The sequence below is a fragment of the Mesoplodon mirus genome (assembly GCF_964341445.2).
Source record: "Mesoplodon mirus genome assembly, chromosome: 1".
In the NCBI taxonomy this organism is placed as follows: domain Eukaryota; kingdom Metazoa; phylum Chordata; class Mammalia; order Artiodactyla; family Ziphiidae; genus Mesoplodon; species Mesoplodon mirus.
In genome coordinates this window covers 2,896,631-2,919,879 of record NC_138976.1, presented here as the reverse complement: position 1 = coordinate 2,919,879, position 23,249 = coordinate 2,896,631, and the positions used below count along the sequence as shown (strand labels likewise).

The 23,249-nt window shown below is 65.3% G+C and overlaps 1 protein-coding gene across 2 annotated transcripts in view; it reads right to left on the bottom strand.

Moving 5' to 3' along the window:
* RXRA (retinoid X receptor alpha) overlaps positions 1-23,249 on the bottom strand; it is a 99,108-nt gene that overhangs the window by 16,849 nt on the left and 59,010 nt on the right. For both annotated transcript variants that reach the window (XM_082624068.1, XM_082624069.1), the window contains exons 2-4: positions 11,510-11,775; positions 5,704-5,854; positions 5,084-5,263 (exon numbers count right to left, since the gene is read on the bottom strand). In XM_082624068.1, the coding sequence (XP_082480194.1) occupies positions 5,084-5,263; positions 5,704-5,854; positions 11,510-11,775 (597 nt within the window). The remainder of the gene's footprint in view (positions 1-5,083; positions 5,264-5,703; positions 5,855-11,509; positions 11,776-23,249) is intronic.

Below are 23,249 nucleotides of genomic sequence, written 5' to 3'. Positions count from 1 at the left end.
ACCCTGAGGGTGGGGGTCCCCAGGGTCTGTCCTCTGAACGGAATCCTAAATCCTCAGAGCTGGGACACAGCTGAGAGGCACGTTTTAGCAGGTGGGGAAACAGGCCCAGAGCACCAAAGGGGTGCGGCTGAGCTCTCAGGAGACCAGGCGGCTTCAAGCTACAGGCTCTGGGATCAGAGCCTGCCCCAGCTGCTGTGTGGTCCCGGGTGAGTCCCTAGCCTCTCTGTGCCCCAGCTTCCCCAGCCACAGGGTGACAAGGACAGCACCGGCCTCCAGGCTGGATCCGCAGGAGGCACCCTCAGGACGCTCGCGGCTTCGTCCCCGCACACGGCCCCCGGGACGCGGCCCAGTTAAGGGGCTCTCCTCCCCTTCCAGACGGGGCAGGGTGGCAGGTGGGGGTCCCTCAGCACTTGCCTCCTGCGTGGGGGCATCCGGAATTAATTAGCGAGCGCTCTGTGAAGCACTCTGAAGCCATGAAGGGCCGGGCTGCTCTGAGCAGTGTCGTTACAAATATTATTGTTTTATTTAAACGGGGGGGGGGGGCGGGGGGGAGGGGCTGGGGATTCATGCTCTGCCAGCTCGACCACCTCTCAGACGTAGCTGTGTTTGACTTATGTCCACGGGCGCCGGGAAGCCTCGGGTGGGAGGCGTCGGCCAAGACAGGGTCTCGTTATCCTCCCAGCCCCGAGCCACGGGCAGAGGGGCCGGCACGGGGAGGGGACGCTGCCGGGAGGGCAGAGGAGGCCGGGCCCCCACGTCAAGGATCCCCAGGAAAGCCCGCGGGGCCGACCCTCCCCCAGCAGCCAAGCACGCGCCTGGGAGGGGCACTCAACGCCCAACATAAGCGGAGTCCCCGGCGTCAGGAGACAGCTGGTGCCGGACGGCCAGGGGAGCAGCAGCCCACAGCCAGGGCGGGACCCCCTCCCCCGACCTGCACAGCGCCCACGGCCGCCCTCCGGCTCCTGGAAGCCGGGAGGTGGGAGGGGTGTCCGGGCGGGGTGGGGGTGGGGGTGGGGGTGGGGGGACCACAGGACTGCCGCCTCCTTTGCTTTGGCACCGCCAGCGGCTGGGCCCTTCCTCCATCCCCTGTGTGGTCCCCGGGGCAGGCAGGGCTGGACGTCTCCAAGGGCTCTGGCCCGGCTGCCTCTTCTCAAGGCCGGAGGGGCATGTCCCTGCCAGAGGTCACAGGGCGAGTTATGTCCCTCGAGCTCGGAGGACACATCCCTCCTTCCCTCAGGGGGCTCAACCCAGGACAAGAGGCCTGCACACAGAATGATCACGTGCAACATACACGGGCACGCACACGGGTTCACACACTTGCACACACGCTGCGCCCCCCACTCTCTGACCGCGCCACCTGCCAGGCGCGGGGCTGGCACCCACCACGTTCCCCCCAACAGGCCCTTCGGGGAGCCTGCCAACACCCCCACGCACCGCGAGGAAACTGAGGCTCGGAGAGGCAAGGCCACGCGCCCCACATGGACAGGGAGGCGCGGGAACCAGCGGGGGCCTCTCCGCAGCCGCTGCGGGGCCGTGCCTGCCTGTGCACACACATCAGGCGCTGCCGTTTCCACACCCCAGTCCCTCGGGGGCAGGGGATGGGGCGCAGGAAGGAAACGGGGAGAGGCCTTCCTCAGAGAGGAAGAAGGAAGCAGAGGCGGGGGCAGCGGGGTGACCCTCCAGGCTGCTGCTGTCAGGTCTCCCCCCTCAGACGGGAGCCCCGGCAGGCCCCCGAGTCCTGCAGCTGCACGCTCAGCAGACAGGCCCGGGCTCAGCCTGGGGAGGGCTGGCCCGCGGGGCACCTCCCACTTGGGCCCCACCAACCCCGGAATGCTGCGGAACGAGCCCCCGGGGGCTGCGTGTGTGCGCACGCCCCTGCCGTTGCCCGACACGAGACGCCGTGGGCCTGCCGCGTCCCTCGTTACCAGCACGGGGGGCAGGGTGCCCGTCGGCCCTCCCTGCGGTCGGCCAGTCCAGGGGCCAGCCCAAGCCTGTGCCCCACCTGCCCCAGGGGTGTAATCACAAGCCTCTCCCAGGGGTCGTGCGGCACCGAGGCCAGTCGGCATGGCCGCCCGTGTGGGGCTGGCACCTAGGAGGGCTCAGGCCAGCCCTGGGGGCGGACAAGCCACATCCTGCGTGCTCCCGGCCAAGGCTGGGGTGGCACTCCGGGCCCCCGTCCCCCTGGGCCCCACTATGCCCCAATTCATGCTGCCACCAGCCCTGCCACAGCCAGGGAGCCCTCCTGGCGGGGGTCGCCCCAGGACAGCAGAGAGAAAGGAGGCTGTCTCAGAACTGAGCCCCCTGCAGGGCCGGGGCCACCGGTCACTCCTCCCGAGAGCGAGGCAGTGGGCCAGGTCCCGCAGGTGACAGGAAGCACGACGGGCGCTGCCACCCACGCCAGGACAGAGCCTCCTCCCGGGGCCCCAGGGCTTGCGGGCCGCACGGCAGCGGTGAGTTTACGTTGTGCTGGGAGCACCAGAGGGCGGTGTAGGAGGGTCTTGACCGCCTGCTTGTGACTTATAAATCCAGCAGGATGCAAGGGGGTGGGGGGGGTCCTGATGGGATCAGGTATTTATCTAATGGCCCATAAATCAGGTCTCGAGGGCCGCACTGCCTCGGGATCGTGCCCAGCGCTCCAGATTTATGCACCAGATGGAGAGACGGGCAGCGCGGCTCCGGCCCAGGCAGACGGGAGCAGCCCAGCCCCGCCAGTGTGGCCCTGAGACCTCCGCGAGCGCCCCTCCCCGCCGTACCCCGTCTCTCTACCCGGGAGGTATGGGAACAGTGTCACAGCACCACGGCTGAGAGTGTGTGTGACAAGGACAGGGTCCCCAAAGAGGCTCCGCACACAGCAGGCGCTCCTAACAGCCCCCGATGAGCACAGGGCAGGGGTCAGACCCGGTGCCTCCCCAGCCCCGAGCCTGCAGCTCCACTGGGACAGGAGAGGGGTGTCATCCACTCTCCCCCAGGTCTTGGGGGAACAGGCAGCTGGGGTCTGCCCAAGGCTCATAGGTGGACAGGCTGAGGGGGCCTTAGGAGGGGGTCAGCGCTTACGGGAAAGCCCTGGGGACCCGTGGACGGTCACTCTCTGGGGCCCCACAGCGCGCCACATCCACGGAGTTTCTCGGCCTCGGCATGCGCTGCCCCCACCAGCTGGGCACGGGTCTGCCAAACACCCTTCCACTCTTCTGGTGTCAGCTGGACATCTGCCCACCCAAGCCTTGCCTGATGCCCACGGCTGGGCCAGGGGCCTACTCTGGGCTCCCACAGTCCCCTGGGCTTCCCCCAAGGCAGCACTGATCACACCTGGGGGGCCCTGCCTGGCTGTCTGACGGTCACTTTGAATGGATGGATGCCCATGGCTCGCTGCTGTGTGCCCAGCGCCCGACGTGGTACCAGGCACCAGGGGTGGCAAGCTCAGAAAGCAAGTGATCTCAGTCTATATTGTGGTGCCCACAAGGGAGCCCTGAGCCGCACGCTGCATGTCAGGGCCCCACCTCCCCTCAGCACACTGGCACCTGGCCCTCTGGCCAGGCTCCGCATCTGGATGCAGACGGATCTGCTGCCCAGCACACCCTTGCCGCCTGCCCGAGTTTCCATCCTTCAGGAACCACGCTGCACTCACCACCTCCAGGAAGTGCACCCTGACTACAAAGGGTAGCCAGAGGAACCGGGGCTGGGCACAGGCCTCCCCCAGCCAGGCACATGCTTCCTCTGCCCTCTTGCTGGTCTAAAGGAATAAGATCTGCACTGGAAGCCAGAGGCCCAGGCTCCAGCCCGACACGTGATCTTGGACAAGCCCTGGACCCTCTGGGCCTCAGCTTCTCCACCCACACAAAGAAGGGTGGGCCAAGGTCTCTATGGAACACGTACCCTGCTCAGGAAGGCCTGGAGCCCAGGCCGGCCCCTCGCTCACACTGAAGCCCGGGAGGTACCCCGTCCCTCACCAGCGGCTACCACCGAGCCCCCATCACATCCCTGCACTGCACAGGCAGCCTCGCGGCCTCAAGGAGCAAATCCTGCAGGACCACACGGCCCGGCTGAGGTTTTGGTTTCTCAGCAAGAACAAGTGGGGCTGAAGAGATAAACAAATGAAAGGAGATGAAAACTGCAGTCCCCACGAGAGGACAGTCCTCGGTGGTGAGACGCCAGCCCGAGACCCCCGACAGGAGCCGGTGGGAAAGAGGTGGAAAAACACAAGCCACGCGTGGACCATGGGGACAGCCGCAGCGGAGAAGGGACCGCAGACAGCACTTCCTAAACCCAAGAGGCCTCAGGTACGAGACACTCAAGCAGGGACGCAGACCAAAACTGAGAGAAGCCACCCAGAATACAGGAGCCACCAAACCTGCGCTGGGGAAACCAAGGCCCACGGACGGCAAGGGGCTACGAGGAGCCACCCTGGGCTCAGGCCCAGGTCTGGCTGGACAGCTTGACAATTTCAGCGACCTCAGGGGAGCGGCCTTTCGTGCTACACGCCCCCACCTGCCCCTAATAAATGTCACAACCCAAGGCTGAGAGACCCGCAGCCCGAGTCCCTCTACTGGGAGGACCTGGGGTCGCAAGGCACCCCAGCCAGGTCTGTAGGAGGAAGCACAGCCCAGGACAAGCTGGCGTCCAGCAGGCTGGGGACCGTCCCCTACTGAGCAGCGGCACCAAGGCTCCCGGACCCGCATGCACGCTTTCCCGGGCTCGTTCATGCAGCGCCCGCATCCCCCACCCCCAGCCTGGCTCTCGCTGAGCTTCTGCCTCTGCCTCTCCCAGAGCCCAGGCACTCGGCCGGGCCCACTATGACCTTGAAGAGGCTCTGATCAATGTCTGTCCCCAACGGGGCTGGGAGCCGCCAGCAGGCAGGACCGAGAGCGTGTCCTCTGTAATCCCAGAGCCTAGCACACAGCAGGTACTCAGGAAAGAGCCGGTAAGTGAGCTCACAGCCCGCGGAGATGTGCTTCCAACAGAGCAGCAGCCGCCTCTGGAGGGAGCGAGCACCCCGTCATCAGAGGTATGCAAGGAGCTCCGCGAAACTGCCAAGTCCAGAGCCACACCCTGTGCTCCGAGAAGGGAGAGGGCCAGCACCACCTACCTTCGCGCTTCATGCCCATGGCCAGGCACTTCTGGTAGCGGCAGTACTGGCACCGGTTCCGCTGCCGCTTGTCAATCAGGCAGTCCTTGTTGTCCCGGCAGGTGTAGGTCAGGTCCTTGCGCACCGTCCGCTTGAAGAAGCCCTTGCAGCCCTCGCAGCTGTACACCCCATAGTGCTTGCCTGCAGGTGGGGCGGCCGTGAGCACCCTGCGGCCAACTGGCAGAAGGGGCTCGTCCCACTGGGGTAAGGGAGCCAGCCTGGGAGCGCGGCAGGGCTGCGTCCCGGCCCCGCCGAAGACCTGGACCCCGGGGGTCCTCGCCGTCTCCGCGTCTGAGCCGGCGGCCCGAGGAGGTCGGCCGTCCTGCCCCCAGGGCTGGCGGGCTCGGGAGTGGGATGTGAAGGGCCCTTCACCCAGGCACAGCCCAGAGAGGGGCACAGCCCTGCTGCCCTCATCGTCACCACCACAGCTGCCTCGCCTCTGGAAGCCTCAAGGCCACCCTGCCGCTCACCGTCTCCCGGACATGGATACACTAGAAGGTCCCAGGTGAGCAGCTCGGAGCTCCGAGCAGCCCCTTGTTGGCCGGGGGCCCTGCCGTCCCACCGTGCCCTCGGCGGCTTACCTGAGGAGCGGTCCCCGCAGATAGCACAGATGTGCTTGGTGAAGGACGCCATGTTCCCTGAGGGGTGGGCCGGGACTTTGAGGACACCGTTGAGGCCCAGCGGGGGCTTGATGTCCTCGCTGCTGCTGACGGGGTTCATGGGCGAGTTGAGCTGAGGGAGGGGAAGCCGGGGTCAGCCCTAGCAGGCCGCTGCTAGGCACCTGCTGCTGGGCCAGGACCGTGCTGCCACACACCCCCTTTACTGAGAGAGAAGCTGAGGCTCCGAGAGGGGCCTTGCCCACCCCAAGCCACGTGGAGCGGCAGGGCCCAGCCCCGCTGAGCACCGGCGGATGCCTGGCACCACTTACTCAGCCAGGCCGGAGGAGGCCGTCCTGCCCTCAGGGCCCGACCCTCCGGCAGGACCCCAGGCTCGAGGGAGGACCCGCAAGGCCCCTGCTCACACCCTCTGCCCCTCGCCCACCTAAATAAGAACTGCCTGCCATTCCTGGGCGCTCCCCCGACAGGACAGCGAGAGTGCTGGGACCCTCTGGTGAGGCAGGCGCTTTGGGGACTCCCAACCCATAGATGGGCGCTGAAGCCTGGTCCCAGCAAGGAGGGAGGAGAGCCAGGGTCCACGAGCAGGCCACGCTGCCCCGGCCTCGGCGGGCAGGGTAGGGGTCTTGGATCATGTGACCCAAGGAGAGAGGGAGGAGACGGCATCCCTTACACACACACACACCCCCCTCCATCCCTCCCGCCATCCTGACACTGCTCCAGGAAGAAGCGTGGGAAACTCACCAGTCACCCTGGCAACAGCGGCCGCGGCTGCAGTGACACAGCAGTTTTGGTTCCGCTGCGCCCACCCCAGCTCTCCCATCGGCGCCAAGGGCCCCGAGGTGCTTCCCACCGCATCCTGCGCGCCAGCCGGTCCCCACAGGCGCCAGGACGCCAGATGGGCGGCCCCCCAGCACCCCGACTTCTGTAAACCCCTGACAAAGGCGGAAGTCGGGTCCTACGATGTCTCTGGATGGACAGCAGCTGCCACACTGCCCCCTGGTAGCCCCAGGCTGGGCCCCTCCTGCACAAGGGAACCTCACCCTCTTCCTTCCCCGTGGCCCCCAACCCCCTAATCCCATCCCCCTTTCTCATGGGACGGGAAGAGCCGGGTGCTCAAAGCACAAACCATCCCAAAGGCTGTTTCACACCGGCCCCAGCGCCTGCAGGGATTCTTCCAGCCCTGGACAGGTCTGGATTCTTCTGCTCAGGTGGGCTGTGGCTCTGTCAGGTCACTTAACCCCACGGGACTCAGGGGGGCTGCAAGGAGGCCGGGAGGCCAGCCCCGGCCACCTGGGGCTGTCAAGATGCAGGAGGTGGGGCTAGAGGGCGTCCAGAGGACCCCACTGCACCCAAGAACGCGCAGCCCACACCTCCGGCCGCCCCCGCAGGACCTGCAGGCTTCAGGAGCATCTCCCAGATGAGCCTCAACTAAGCAGGGGCGCCGACTGTTTGCTAAGGGCCACTGTGCGTGGGATTTGTCACGTGGAAAGCCCCTAGTGAGCAGGGAGAGCTGCCCGCCCCTTTCCAGAGTGGACATGGAGGCTCAGGGAGGTCAGGGGACCAGCAGAGAGCCCATGGGTGCTAAGTGGCCGAGCAGGTGTGAGCTCAGGCCCCTGGGAGCCACAAGCGCTGAGGGACTCACTCCCTGCACACTGCAGAAGGGACAACGGGGGCCCCAGGGGACGGGCCAGCCCAGAGTCGCTCGGTGATCCCATCCACCAGACCATCCACCGAGCGTCCAGCCAGGCGCCTGAGGCCCCGAGGAACACGCCCTGCCCAGCCTGCAGAGCTCGCCCACGGTGGTAGGGGGAACGGCCACAGCTTATCGCGGGATTCTGCCTCCTCTATTCCCTGTGTGACTGTAGGGAAATTATCTAATCGCTCTGGGCCTGACGCTCCTCGCGTAAAAACTGGAGAAAACCTGAGGGCCTCCATCCCAGGGCTGCCATTGGGATAACGGAGCGATTCACGGGCAGCGCCAACAGCAGAGCTCATGAAGCCAGCCTGGGGCGCAGCAGCCTCTGCATTAGTACTCGGGCTTCCGGGGGCCGCCGCTAGGCCAGCTGGGCCGCGGACAATGGAAGGCGGCGTCCCAGGCAGAGGGCCCCCCCCACCCCCAGAGCAGACGTCTGGAGGTGGGGAAACCAAAGGACTGTTGGGGAAAGGGCAGGAAATCCGTGCGGCCGGGAGTGGAGGGTCAGCAGCGGGGGCCGGGGGCAGGTCTTGAGGGGCCACTGAGCGTGGGGGAGCAGCGGGCGCGGGCTGGAGGCTGGCACAAGGCCTCTCTCGGGCTGCGGGAGCCCGGCCATGACTCCACACGGCTCTGGATCCGCTAGGCAGTACCGAGGAGAGGGCGTTTCCTCTTTCTGTGGTTGCCCAAAGCATGCCGGGTGGGTAGGGGCCACCTGTCCTCTGTCCCAGGCCCCCACGTGCAGGCCCTCGGGACTGGCGCCTGTCCTAAGGAAACAGGCAGGCCCCGCAGCACCAGGGAAGCGGCTGCAGGCAGGATAAGTGTCATGGCCAAGCTGGCTCCCAGGCCACACGCTGAGGGCATCCCTGGCCCTCCCGGGCTCAGGCTTCCTTCCCGTGGGCACAGCAGTCAGCCCAGAGGCTCTGGAGAGCCCTAGGAGACCCTGCACGTGTGTGAAGATGTAGGCTGGTTGTAGCCCCATCCTCACCCCAGGCCTGGGGCCTCCACTTCCCTTCTCTGCCTCAACTGGTGGGTCCTGGCACGGCCGCCATGGCAAGGCTGAGGGGGACCGGGGTCGCTTTTCTCCCTCCCTAGCCCCAAGCTGGTGGGCCTTGGACTGGTTCACAGCCCCGAGGACAGAGCGCGGGGTGTCTTGTTCTGCCAGGCACGCACACCCACCCACCGTGGGCTCAAAGCCCCCCACCTATGGGGGATGGCTCCCCTCCTGCACTCCGTCCCGTGTCCTAGGAGACCCGGGGCACCCACAGCCCCTTCTGGAGGCCAAAGACTCCCTGGCGTGCCCAGGATGGGGGTCCCATCCCATTTCCCCTTTCATATCCTTGGCACGTATTTCAGTTCCCGCGGAGCCTGCAGGACTTACTGAAATAACCGCCCGGCTCCATCAGGGCCCCCCAGGTCTCCTCGCCGCCCCTCTCTTCCACGCCCACCGTGCCCCTCCTTCCCGGCCCATGCTGGTAAGGCCCATCACCCACGGTCAGGACGGGGTGGCAGGCCCTTGGCCCCGCCGGCCTCCGTCTGCCTATCAAGGCAGGTGGCAAACCCTATGAAGCACACGTGGCCTGCTGGACGCCCCATCCCAGAGGCCTCCCAGCCGTGGTGCCCACAGCGAGGACAGGCAGGGACCATGCAGGTCCTGCTCCAGGGAGGCTCGCCAGGCTGGTGAGGCCAGGAGACTGAGGTGCCCGCACGTGCCAGGCCCTGCGGGCAGGCTCCGGGATATGGTGGGGAATGCCCCCTGGGCCCTGGGCTGATGGAGCCCCCGAACCAGGGGAGAAAGGCGGGGCGACTTGGCAACAGTACCTGAGGTCCGGCCCGGCCCTGCCCAGACCCACCCCCGCACCGTTTCCATTTCCCTGCAGGGCGGGGTCGAGGAGGAGGCCCTCCCTGACAACAGCAGAAGTCAGAAAGCCTCACTGGTTCCGGCCCTATGACTTTGCGGTTGTGGTTTTGAGGCAGGGGGTGGGGGCATGTCCCCCTCGAGCTCCACTCACACTTCCATGAATCTGGGGAACGCCAAGTTTCCAAGACAAACTGCTGAAGCCTAGAAGCTGAACTCAGAGCCCAGGGAAGGAGTTATGGGGGCAGAGGTGGAGGCAGGGGTCGGGGGGACTGAGGCGTCCGCAGGAACGGTGGCCAGAGGCCGAGCACGGGGCTCAGACCACGGCGCTCAGACCACGGCTAAGCAAACTGCGGCCTGATCGACCTACGGAGGAACAGGCGGACGGCTGACCAGAAGGGCAGCCGTGAACGTCTGGGACACACGGGGTTTGCTCCCCACCCTCACCCCCTCCTAAGCCCCACTCCTGCCCTCATCCCCTCATCAGCCTCAAGGGACCTGCAGCCCCTAGCTCACAAGCAACCTGCGTTCAACAAGCACCCACCGTGTGCCAGGAACCTGGCTGTGTGCAGAGAACAACAGAGAACAGGACGGACGTGGCCCCAAACCGCCACTTGCCAGCACCGCCCACCCTTGCCCCCAGACAGGCTACCGGTGCCAGGGGGCACCAGGCTCCCCCAAGGTTTGGGGGGCATCACTGCCACCCTCGGGCCCTGCCCCTGCACAGCCCTTGCTCCAGACTCCACACCCAGGCTCCTGCCGTACGCATGCCCGCAGGGGCGTGCAGGGCAGGCACAGGGCCTGGGAGCCAGCAGGTGCCGCCTCTGTCCTGGTTCCCAGGGGACAGGGTGCAGGCCCAGCCCTCGTGTGCCCTCCTGCTGAGAAACATTGTCAGGGTGTGGCGGCCATATGCTCACAAGAGCACGGCCAGGCCCAGGAAGACAGCCACGACCCCCGTGCCAACACCTCCGGCCTTCTGCCTGCTCCTGGAAGGCCAGGTGACATGAGGGGCCACCCGAGGTCCAAGTTCCTCTGCACCTGTCCTCCAGGCACAAAGGGGCTGAGGAGGTGGCCCTGGAAGAGCCAGCAAGATGCTCCACCAAGACCAGCTCTGGACAGGCCCAGCTGATGGAGGGGAGAGGGCTGTCCTGCAGGTGGCGTGGCTCCATGGGCAGCAGGGAGCCCACGGGACACGCTGACACAACCAGCTGTGCAGCTCTGGGCCGTGGAGCCTGCGCCTGAGTCCCTCTCTGGCCGCTGTCCTGCAACCCCGAGGAAACAGCTCCCAGAGCTTCCCCCACAGGGCCCTCCTCTAAGGGGGCCTCCCTCTACGGGGATGACAGCTGGACCCAGACTTGAACGACGCTCAGAGCAAAGGGGGCCCCACCAATGTCCAAAAGGACAGTTTGAGCCCCAGAAAGAGGGAAGACCCCTGGGATTCAGCAGATCTCCCAGGCATCCAGTGAGAAATCCACCAGGAAACCCCCAGAGCCACGAGAGGAGATGCCCAGCAGGGGTCCTGGGCACTCAGGACAGCTCTGCAGGGGTTCAGACGAGAAGCGCCCAGGGGAGGGTGGACCAGGCCTCGGGGGTCCCCACGGCAAGAACTGGCTGAGTCAGGCCCGCCAGGTGCCAGCAGCTTCCTGATCTGGACCCAATCCCGAAAGCCAGGCTGTTCAGAGGAGCATCTGGGCAAACACGACGACAGAGACCACCAAGCCCGGCAGATGAGCTGAAGCCACGGTGGGACTCAGGCCTGGCACCCCCGAGGAGGCAGCGTCTGCCCGAGCCTGGGGGTCGGGGCAGGGAGCACCGAGACACCCCGTGTGGGGAAGGGTCCGGGCCTGGGCACAAGAAGGGCAGGCCAGGGGACAAAGGGGCTCCAGGGAGGCGGCTTCAGCCTGAGGACCTAGGAGTCCCCACCCTACAGAGCTCCGAGTCCTAGGGGCAGGTTCCCCCCCGCACTGGAGGGGGCCTCGCCGGGACAGAGGGCCGGCGAGGAAGCGTGGTTGCTGACCCCCGAGGGCCACGGGCGCAGGAGTCGGCCAGACCTGAGCTCAAACCCAGGCAAAGGCTGCCTCTCTGACACGGTTTCCAGAGATGAAAGGTAGAAATGACAGCACCTGCCTCCCAGGGTCCACAGGACTGTGCAGGTAAAGCCAGGCCCCGCCCCTCTGGTCCAGGCCCCGCCCCTCTGGTCCAGGCCCCGCCCCTGCACTTACCTGGGGGCTGCCGGTGCCGAAGCCCAGGGTGGGTGTGGTGGGCACGGACATGGAGTGGGGGCCCATGGGGGAGCTGATGACCGAGAAGGGTGGGCCCATGCCGTTGATGGGGGAGCTCAGGGTGCTGATGGGCGAGTGCAGCTGTCCCGGGGAGCCGAGCGAAGAGCCGATGCCGGGCCCCAGGGAGGGGTGCAGCGAGGGGGCGGCCATGGAGCCGCGCCCCGTGGGGGAGTTGAGGGAAGAGGAGTTCACCTGGGTGGAGAAGTCTGCAAGACAAGAAGACACAGGAGGCTAGTCAGGAATCCACACCGCCTGGCCCGCCACCCCTGCGGCCACAGCGACCACACCAGGCCGTGGAAGGGCAAGGGACCCCCACTGCAACCCTACGGCTCCCCAGAAACACGAGGCCAGGCCAGGCATGCCCAGAGCTCCCCTCCAAGGCACCAGCCCCACCTGGCCCAACTTTAAGGTTCAGGCTGGGCCCCAGGCAGATGCAGGAAAAGCAGGCTGACAGCTGCTCTCAGATGCCTATCTGGGCAGGGAGGCCAGATGGCTGCCCCTGGAACCTTCAGCACCCCAGGCCTGTCCACCTGGAATGCCTGGTGGCCAGGAGTTGCCAGCCCCTCTGCCCATCTACTCAGGGGGTCAAGGTGAAAGTCTGGGGGTAATAAAAATAATGCAGGCTGACATTTTCGGAACACCCACTATGTAGCAGAAACAGTGCATGTCCTCAGCGGAGATGAACGCACGGAGTTAGGAGGTACACGGCGGTCCTATTATCCCATTTTACAGATGGGGAATTGAGGCCCTGTGTTCTTACAGCTGCCCACGGCAGGGCGGGCCCAGCACACAGCCTGGGCCTGCTCAGGTACCCCAGCAGCGGTGGCCAAGACAACAGGCCCCCAGGCCCCTCTACCTCATGGGGCCCCAAAGAATACAGCTTCCTGTGTGCCCAGGCCCGGTGGCGTGTAGCCTGGGGCAGGGGAGCTTCCAGGCAGGCCTGGTGGAGGGGGCCCAGGTGTGCACCAAGCCTGCAGACGGGCAACCCACAGAGGCTGCAGCAGTGAGGGGCCGGGACCCCCCACACACCAGCCTTTCATGCCAGGGATTTCAAAGCCCCACCAGGCACTAATTGGGCCTCCCCTCCCTACCCTGAGGGCTCAACAAGAAGCTTCCCCAGGAAGGAGGCTCTCAGGGGGTGAATCCACTGCCCTGGGGCCTGAGCAGAGCGTGGGGAACTCAGAGAGGCCTAAACAAGGGAGCATGAGTCAGAGCTGCAGGCCACAGCTAGTCCAGTCCGGCCTCTGGCAGGAGGTCCTGAGCAAGCCACGCCCCCTCGGTGGGCCTCAGCCTTCCCATCTGCAAAATGGTCTCTCGGGCCCTTCCCACCAGGTCTGCAGTGATCACACATGCTTCTGAGAAGTCGAGCGGGCCACAGGTGTGATCGGGTGGCCCCCGTCCACGTATCCCCAGGTCGGGGGACATGCCCTGCTTGCACCACCCAATAGCCGCAGGAGGACTTCGCTTGCCTGAACCTTGGAGCGGCCGTGCCCTGAGCGTTCCCTGAGCACCAGGCTTGGAGCAGGAAGAAGCCTTGTTTGTTTGTGCATCGCTCCCGAGTCCTCTCACCCACTTTGGTCACCGGTGCAAACTGAGTCTCAGGGACAGGCTGCAGGACACCACTACCAACAGCCAGGGCCGGACAGACCCGACTCCGGCCAGAGCCGAGCTTCCTCCAGGGCCTTGTGAACTTGTCCATGGAGGTGCTGGGCGGTGGCCAGCCCGTGGGGTGGGGTGGTCACCGCAGGAACATGGGAGGCTCTGCCAACCCTGGGGACCCCCTTCTCTGGGAGCACTTACCCATTTCCACCCTGTAGCCCCCAGCCTGCTGGGCACCTCCTCCCTTGCTTGCCCCCTGAGGGAGGAGGGGCACGGGAAGGGGGCCTGGAATTCCCAGCCAGGGAGTGGGGGCCTGCCTGCCACTGCACCAGCAAAAGAGCCTCATCTGATCCGTCTGAAACTGTCACCATTCACAGAACTGGGAATAAACCATTTCACTGAACTTGAAAATAAGAGCTAAAGATTCCAGAACCAAATGGCGGCACCTATTAGCAGAGATGGGTACTGCAAGCCAGCCCTATTAGTCATTAAGCTCCCTGCACCCACAAGGTCTGGCTGCACATCCTTGACCTCACTGAATGCTTGCGACCCTGTCCACCCACCCGTGGCAGACAAGGAAACGGGCACAGGGAAGGTGCAAAAGTTAACCCAGGCACACGCCCCAAAACCTGCAGCTGCCCCTAGGCCGAGCAGGCACTGTTCTTTCTTCCAGGCCCCTGGGACAACTGGAATGCCCATTTCACCTGGCCCTTGACCACCATGAGGAACCCTGAGCCAGCTGGCCCCGTCCAAGCCCACTCTGCAGGATGCAGGCTAGCGCTGGCCCCTCCCCTTCACTCAGTCCCGAGAAGCACGCCTCCGACTTCAGGCGGGGAGGGCAAGGAAACCAAGACGGACATTACAACGTCCGTGTTGCAGACACCTCCACCAGAGAGCACAGGGGGCAACTGCTGGGGCTCTCGATCGGACAGGGGTCCCAACCCCAGCAGTGTGTCCAGAAGCCTGAGGGCCTGGCCACCCTAGGGGAGCAGGCCACTTTTCTCCCCAGCCTCAAGGAACGAGATGGGGGTCTGGGGCCAAGAGGGAGATAGCTTCCTCACCTCCACCCGCTGCCCGGAAATCTTGGGGGGACTGGGGGTCTCTGAATTGGAGGAGAGGACGGGGTGGGGGCCTTCTCGGGGGCTGCTCTCCTTAACGGGCAGAGTGCAGCCGGGAGCGCCAGGGGGCCCAGCGCCTGTCGGGGCCTCTGCTGCGGGCCGGCCACACCTGCGGGGTGGGGGCAGCCGGGCTTCCCGTTCACACAGCTGCAGAAGAGGCTCCCCAGGTCCACGCTGGGCCTATGGGGCCTGAGCTGCTTGCTTATTTGTTTGTTTGCTGCTCCCTGGCAGGAAGGGGTGGGAGAGGCAAGAGAAAGCTTTGGCCGGAAGGAAGGAGGGAGGGAAGTGGCTCCTTAGACTGATAGCTACCAGGCTGCACCCCAAAGCTTCTGCAGCCCCTCAAGTCTGGGAACCGTGAGGAGGGCAACAATGAGATGGAGGGAAACTGGGCAAGACAGGAGGAGCCGGGTACAAGGGCGTGGGGGGCCTCCAGTAAAAAGGGGGAGGCCAGGGGAAGGGGCACCAGCCTCCAGCCTCTGCGTGTGGCCCGTCTCCCAAATGCAAAGGTCGGGGCCTGGTTCCTGAGCCCAGCCCCCATCCTCTGCACCCCAGGGTCACGTGTGCAGCAACTGCTCCAAACCAGGGACTATGAGCCCCTGGGAGGGGCCACCCCTGCCAAGACCCACCTCAGCGACCCCCGCTGCCCCCAGGCCCCCACTCTGGGCCCTTCCTGTTGACACAGAACATCCACAGCAGACACTTTCCCGGAGCCTGGGTGACAATGGGCAGGGGGTATTTTCTGGAGTCTTCTGGAGTCTGGCCAGGAAGGGAACGTTAGGAGGAAAAGGGAAAAATGCCTCAACAGCCCCTGCTCGCAGAGAGGCCCCGCCCTGCCCTCCACGTGCAAGCAGGCTCTGCCTTTTCCGGGCCACTATCTGTCCCCACCCACTGATAAACAGTAGATGTGATAAGGCGCCATTCTTGAAGTCATACTTTGGACTCGCAGGGGACTTGTCACCAGCGGTCACCACTGGCTTATCTGATCCTGGGCTGCAGGACACCAGGCTCAGGCCCAGACCCCACCCTGGGAGCTGCTGACACCCAGCTCTCCCCACCCAAGGGGGCGCACGGGGCCTCGGAGGGAGGGGCAAAACCCAACTGCCGACTCTCTCCACCCCCCCAAGAACCCGGGCCTCGCCAGGCCTGAACCCAGCACGTCACACTGCTTTACACCCTCCATGCCCGTGGGGACCAGCAGCAGATCCGTGAGACTCAGGACTCCAGGGAAGGAGGCCACGGCCCGGGAGCTCCCAGGGACCTCCAAAAAGAGACAGGTCCCCGTCCAGGCCGGGGGACATCCCGGCAGCCCCAACACAGGCAAAGGGACTTCAAAGAGCTGCCAGATGCAGTTCAGGAAGCCTGCGTGGAGGAGGTGATGGACGATCTCTGCCTTGGCACAAAGAGCGTTTCAGGCCATAAAACTGACTCTAAAATGCAAATACCTGGAGGCCAGATAGGGAAGCCACGGAGCAGAGATGGAATGCCCTGGAATGCTCAGCGCCCAGAGCAGGAGAACAGTAACCCCCTGGGCCCCCAGAGTATATAGGCGCGAAAAGTTACATTTAGTAAAGTTAAAATAAAGAATGTTCTTGGGCTTCCCTGGTGGCGCAGTGGTTGGGAGTCCACCTGCCGATGCAGGGGACGTGGGTTCGTGCCCCGGTCCGGGAAGATCCCACATGCCGCGGAGCAGCTGGGCCCGTGAGCCATGGCCGCTGAACCTGAGCGTCCGGAGCCTGTGCTCCGCAACGGGAGAGGCCACAACAGTGAGAGGCCCGCGTACCTCAAAAAATAAATAAATAAATAAATAAATAAATAAATAAATAAATAAAAATAATGTTCTCGTGGTAACTGACAAGGGCACAGGCTGCTCCTAGAGGTAGTGAGTTCCCCGTCGCAGCTGTATGCAAGCAGAAACTACAGCCACCCCTCAGGAGTGGCCAACCAGGTGGGCCCTGAGGTCCCTCTGAGAGAGAGAAGAGACATTCCCCACCCCCCCACCCCGTGCCAACAGTCCTGAACTGCACGGGCTCCCTCCAGAATGCCCACCAGGACCCTCCTGCCGCGCCCCCCGCCCCGGAACCCCCAGCAGGAAGCCGGGGAACCCCCACCAACTCTCTTCTGGTCTCTGCCAGGCGGTCTGCGAAGGCGGGGGAGGTGGCAGGAAGTACCAACCCCACTGAGGCGGCCCGGCTGGTGCGGGGGGAGCCCCTGGACCTCCAGCCCCTCTTCGGGAGCCAGGGAACCCCCGACTCTCGGAAAGGGGAGCTCAGGGCTCCTCCGCGGCCCTTCTGAACCTACGGGGCCAATCAGGGCAGGGTCCGGGCGGGCCGCAGACTGGGGTCGAGGGCCCAGCCAAGCAGGAAGCCCAGCGGAGGGAGGGGAGGGACAGGCAGTCCAACCGAAGGAGCACGGGAAGGAGTCCTGTGGGGCTGGAGTGAGCGGGGACTTCAGAGGGGGCCCGTGCAGCACAGCATGGAGCCCGGAGGGCGCCAGCACCCGACCCTGACGAGAATGAGCACAAGCATCCGCTCCCCCCGCCCCGAACCAAAACCCCACCACAGGGGGCTGGCGGGCCCTCAGGAGCTTCCTGGGACGCCCGCCTCCAGACCCCACCTTCCGGAAGGACTGCTTCCCCTGCCGCCCAGGGGAGGGAGAAGTGGCAGCCCGGTGGGGACTGTGGTGGGACCGTGGCGCGTCGGGGTTTGGGGGAAGCTCGGGGTGGTTGGTGCAGGGGAGGGGTGGGGCAGGAGACGTCCACAGGCTCCACGGGGTGAGGGGCCTTCAGGAACTGGGGCGGCAGGGGGTGGGGGACAGACGTTCCCCCGACATGGGTGTGCCGGCCCTGGTGGGGAAACGCCCACCACTCAGGTTCCCCTTCTGTAAAATGGGTACGCCGACAGCAGAGGCTGCTGTGACAACCCACAGGAGTGGGCCCCACGAGCCCTTGCAGGGTAGGGTTCCAGCGCAGGCCATGTGCCTGCAGAGGGTGGACCTATCACCTCCAACCCCAGGGGGCGTGGCCAGCTCACTGCCTCTGGCCCAGTGTCGGTTTACAGCTCAGGTGGCCTGGCCTGAAATTTCAGCTCCTCTGGGGTCACCCTGCCCTTTCCCCAACGAATGCCCCCAGCCCAGACAGAGGTCAGCTCAGCCCTTACACGTGATCAGGAGAAACTCCCGCCTGCCTCCGGCGCTCCCCCAAGAGCCCAGGGCCTCAGAACAGGGTCGGATAGGGAGCCCACCAGGCAGGCAACCTCAGGGGCCCCTACGGAGAGGCCCCCAACTGGCCAGAAGGGACCCAGGCCCAGCAATCCGTCGGCCTGCAGGGACCAGAACTCAGGTCCCAGCTCCACACCAGAGCCCAGGGTGGCCCAGACCTGCCCAGACCCCAGAGGAGAGAGGAGGAAGGCGGCAGAGTGAACCAAGACATGCATCTCCTTCACCCCGCCCCCCACTGCTCACAGACGCCCACGGGTCACCCGACAGGGGCTCCACCACCATCGTCACCATCACCACCATCGTCACCATCACCATCATCATCACCATCACCATCACCACCTGAGGGACCCCTTGCACAGACAAAAGGCTGAAGCCCTAAGAGGCGGATGGTGACACTGAGTGGCTTTTGCCACAAGTGAAAAAGGGACGATGTTTCGGGTTCTGATGGCTGTCCTCAGCCGGCCAGGGCTGGTGAGGGGCGGGAGGAGGAACGGGCAGTGGTGGCAGCCGCCTTCACCCAGCACACTCGTACAGCCTGGGGGCACCGTAACTAGGCAGTGGGGAGCACAGCCGGGAAGAAAGGGGGGGCCAGGAGGGGCTCCATGTGACCAGCCAGCCAGTGCCTGGGCCTGAAAGGTCCGGGAGAGAGCTGAAGGGTAATGGTGCCAACGCACTGGGGCGCTAGGGCCAGGGTCTTGGCAGGAGGCTGCCCCCCATGCCCACCCTCCAGAAGCTCATGGTCCAAGAGGGCTTATGGCCACAGCCCTCACACCAGGCCCAGCTCGACAGTCAACCAACGTGTTTCCACCACTTTCCCCCGAGTCCTGCGGTGGGCACTACCACCACCCACCGGGCCAGCGGCACTTGGACAGATGTCCGAGGGGGGCGCTACCTGGTGGTACCCTAGGCGCTGAGCTGCACCTGGGGGAAGCACTGCTCCAACCACCACGGTACAGAGGAGGGATGTGAGTCCCAGAGCCGCATCCACTACCTAACTCTCCGCAGCTTACGGAAACACACCTGGGGAGAGGGGCTTGGGGGGTGCAGGGAACACCCTGGCCGGACTCCCAGGAGGTTGGGGCCGGACTCCTCAGGCCCAGCTCCCTGGCTGCGTCACGCCCCTCTTCGCCAGGCCACGCCACGTGCACCCGGTGCTACAGAAGAAGCCGCTCACAGCTTCAGGGTAACGGGGACCAGGGCCTGCTGCTGGGACACCTCCCTCCTGGCTCCATCCTGCACCCTACACAAATGCCCTGAAGGCTGGCTCAGGAAATGTCAACTCCCCACCTTCCCCGCCCCCTTCCCCGTGACTGTAGGGCCTCCTGGACCTTGGGGCACGGCCGGTTTTTCAGGAGAAGCCAGGTGGCCACAGGCAGAGCCAGTCCCTGGCAGTCCTGTCCCCAGAGGCCTTGGGAAGGTCGGGGGTTGGGGGGTGTTCACGGTCAGGACTGGCAATGACTGAGCTGTGCCAACGTGACTCGGAGACCCAACCCAGCGCCGGGCTCCCACTCGGGTGCTGTTTCTCCATCCATCCAGCAGGGTGACCACCCCAGGGTGCAGGCCACAGAGCCACCACCTGGGGCCCCGAAACATGAGGCCGGTCCTTTTAGGAGAACTCCAAGGCATCTGACTTTACGGAGAGGTTCCCCCACTCTCCCCGCCCCAGAGACGGCTGGGGGACAACAAGGATTCACTAGCCTCACTGACTGGGCCACCCACCCATCCCAGGGTCCCAGACGTGAGAAAGGCCAGCCCAGCCGGCACCAAGGAAGGAGTCAGGAGAACACGGCTGGAAGGCAGTGCCCGGCTCAGCCCCATCCAGCAACACTCCCTCCAGCTGGTTCCAGAAAGGAGCCCCCCATAGGAGGGCTGCCGGGTGGAGGCAGCACAGGGCCGCCCGCCCAGAAAGATGCCAACGGACAGAGAGAGAGTCCCCAGAGCTGGTTTCCAACCGCGTGGCCGGAGGCCCTCGGCAGGCCAGCCTGCACCCCTGCGGGGCCGTCCCCTCCCCCAGGCATGGCAGGCAGACGACCCCGATCTACTGCCGGACCACTGGGCCATGCCTCCTGCTCAGTGGCCTAACACGGGCTATCCGGGGGGAGAGGCTGGGGAGGGCCAGCCGCCGAACCCCCAGGCCTGCTGGAATCCCCAGGGGGGAGGCACAGGCACAGAAAAGGGGGAGGGACAAGAGGGACGGGGCCACAGAGCAGCTGGGGAGCCAGCTGCAAGTGAACCTGCATGTGATGCCGCTAGCACCATGGTCTCTGCAAAATGGAGATCCCCAAACGCACGGCCTGCTGGTGGCCCCGTGGCTTGGGAACGCCCCCCAACCCACCCCCCCGCCCTGACCCCGCAATGAAATCAGAGCCTCCAGAACACAGAACTAGAGTCTAACAAGCAGCTCCTGTGTGGCTGCCCCGAGCCAGCGTTGATCACAGGGGCTCCGAAAAGCCTGGGGACGTGGGCATGGCTCCGTCCCACCTGCAGAGGAGGAAGGGGCTCAGGCAGGGAGGGGCACTCCCCAAGCCAGAGCCGGAGTCAGCGGCCGGGGACCAGGACACAGCTCTCCACCCTGATGCACCCAACCCACTTCACTCTCACACAGAGCCCCCGCAGCGAGCCTGGGTGGCCGGCAGAGCTCCAGGCCGGACCCGGGGCCAGCAGGCATGCCCACCGTGGGGTCGATGGGCACGGGGAGCTGGGAGCACGCTCACCTCTCCGGGGCCGGGCAGGGGCTCCCGGCTGCCACAGCCTCCTGTCCAGGCAGCACCCCTGAACCGTCCCCAATACCTCCAGGGCGCCGGCCCAGACGGCGGGGGAGGGAGGGCGGGGGGGGGGAATTCCTGATGAAACCCCGCCTGCTCCACGGCAGCCTGGGTGGTGGGGGGCCCCCGAGCCCGTGGGCTGGCTGAGGCAGTCTCTCTTCAACAGGAAAAGAATGACGCTTGTTTCATTCTGAGCCATGTCACTCGGGCTGGCCCAGGGGCCCGCGGCCCGGCTCTGCCGTGGAACGCCTGGGCTGTCCAGCCCTGCTACAGCTGTTTTTCTCTCTAACCTTCTCGCAGCCCCTGCCGGCGTCGGGAACATGTTTGCCGACACTCAGGCCCAAGCTCCCCGGCACCCCAGCCACCTGTGCGGAGTCGGGGGGCCCCGTGCCAGGTGGCCCACCTGTCCCAATACTGTGGAGCGGTCAGGGAGAGATCAGGGCCCGCCTCCTCTAGGCCCGGCGTGGGCTGGCCTCTCCCGGGGCGTCCCCAATCCTCACACTGCCCTCCAAGCATCGCCACTTCTCGGATGTGGGCACGGATGCTTGGCACCTCCAGCGTGTGGTTGCCCAGGGCCGCGCAACGGGCGGGGCCGGGCCAAGCCGGAGACCCTGGAGGGCAGAGCGCCAGCCCAGCTCCCGAGTGGCTCACGCACGGCAGGCTCCCGGAGACCCCCGCTGCCGCGTGCCGAGAGCCCGGCCCCTCGGCGTCCTGCCCTGAGCAGAGGCTGACCCACACGGCGCTGACTCCGCCAGGTCGCCAGGCTGGTGCCGTCGTGGGCGGAGGCACAGATGGCAGGGGCTCTGCAGACAGCAGACAGGACCTCACCCATGAGACAGACCGAGAACGGGACGTCCGCCTGCTGGAGCGGGGCTTCCCCATCTCGGCCGCAGCAGGGGCACCTCCCACTCGGACCAGCACAGCAGCCCCAATCCCACTGCTCCTGCAGCCCCGCCGGCTCTCCCCTGCTCTGAAGAGGCCTCCTCCCTCAAAGGGCAGCCTCCGGGGGCGGGGCGGGGCGGGGGGACCAGCCTCTGAACCCCCTCGGGCCGTGTCCCCACTGTGCGGGTTCAGCTGGGGGCCCACGGGGCTGGCAGGATTGGTTCCCAAGCTGAGATGTGACTCTGCCACGCCTTGGGGACCTGCTGTGTGACAGGGTCTACCCTTCACGCCCCCCCAGGTGCCCAGCAAGTGCAGGGACAGGAGAGTGGGTTCCACTCTGCACCAGGAAACGGAGGCCCAGGAGGCCCTAGAACCTCCACCCCTGTCCTCACAAAGCACTGAACCGCGTCCCCAGATCTCCGACCTAAGGCCTCATTCCTGACACACCTTGCTGGGGGGAGCGGCCAGGAGGCTGAGAACCTCCTCATCCCACAACAGGCACTTTTCAGGGGCTGCTGCGGCAGCAGAGGGGACAAGCCAGCTGACCCCGCAGACGCGAGGGTGGACGTGTAACAGGCAGCATCCATGCCCCATGACCCACCCCTGCCCTGAGAACCCAGATGGGGCCTCAGCAAGCACCCAGCCTGGCCACCCAGCCCACAGGGCCTCCAGGCAGGACGGGGGTGGACAGACTGACAGTTGGAAAGTCTCTCCCTGGGCCCGGATGACCATGGCCTCCGTCCGCACAGCACCGCCTCCCCGGGAGTGACCCACCAGCCACTTCGTACAGACGAGAGCCTCAAGTGGCCAAGCTCAGATCTGGCTGTGGCCAGGACACAGCCACTGGCTCAGCATGCCCTTCCCGTGGCCGCCCCCTGCACTGGTCACTTGGCAGTATGGCCACTGTCCACTCAGTCACCACCAGAACCTTCCATGGCTCCCCATCACAGCCCCCAAACTCCAAAGCCCACCCCCACCTTGTTCTGGCCACCTGGGGCCGGGGCCTCTGCCCTTGCACCGCCGCCTCAGTGCCCCTTCCGGGCCCTCTCGGCTTCACCAACAACCACAAGCAACCCCCGGGGGTGGCCAAGGTCAGGGTCAACGCGGGGAGGGAATCTGGGGAAAGTATGTTTCCGCTGCCGGCTCCTGCCCTTGGGAATATATCTGCCGACAGCTTCCAGCAACTATGAACCACGTGCGGTTTTGAACGCAGGATGGGGGCTGGGGGCCGCCCACCGCGTGACCAGCCAGGTGACCGACACGCGCTCCCGGCGGCAGGGCCACGTTGAGGGGCCCCAGCGACCAGACCCGTGCCCAGGGGTGCTGGAGCTCGGGGAGGCCCAGCTTGGAGGGATGGGGCAACACCAAGGCCTAGGGGGACACACCAGGCAGGCAGCAGCCTCCAGCTCTCATGGCTGCCGGAGGGAGGGGGTGCCCCTCAGCACCTGACAAGGAAAAGCGGGGACCCAGAACCGTGCCTTCCAAAGCTCCAAACCCACCCCGATCCCCCAAACCCGCACGCAGTCCACAGAGCTGCCTGGGAAGCAGGGCTTAGTCCCTCCTGGGAACATACAGCCCGCTGGACATCTGGGGAGCCCTTAGCCCCTGGCCCCGCGAGTGATCAGCTGTCACCTGCATCGTCAGAGAGAGGACAGTAAAGTACCACCTCACTCTGTCAGAGGCCTTGAGTGCAACACCCACGCCTACCCAGACCCAGGAGGGCTGCAGATCCAGGCACAGGAAGACCCCAGATACTAAGAAAGCCAAATGCACTCGAAACAGCAACTCCAGAAACTAAAACACTTCATGCGTTTGGCTTTGCTCAGAGCCTATTGACTCAATGTTACCCACTATGCTAACATGCCTCTTTGGATGATTTCCCAGAGAAGGAACAATTGGAAAGAGCGAAAAGTGGTAGCAAGAGACGCTATGTGGGAGACAATGGAGAAAAAAAAAAATCAACCAACTATCCAGCAGCCAGGTAGGTGCATGTTCCACACAGAGAAACCCCAAAATACCCTGCTCTCATCTCCTGTGTGTGGCCAGAATAACGGTCCCAATCCCCTGCAGGGAGACGGGCAGCATGCCCGGCAGGACACT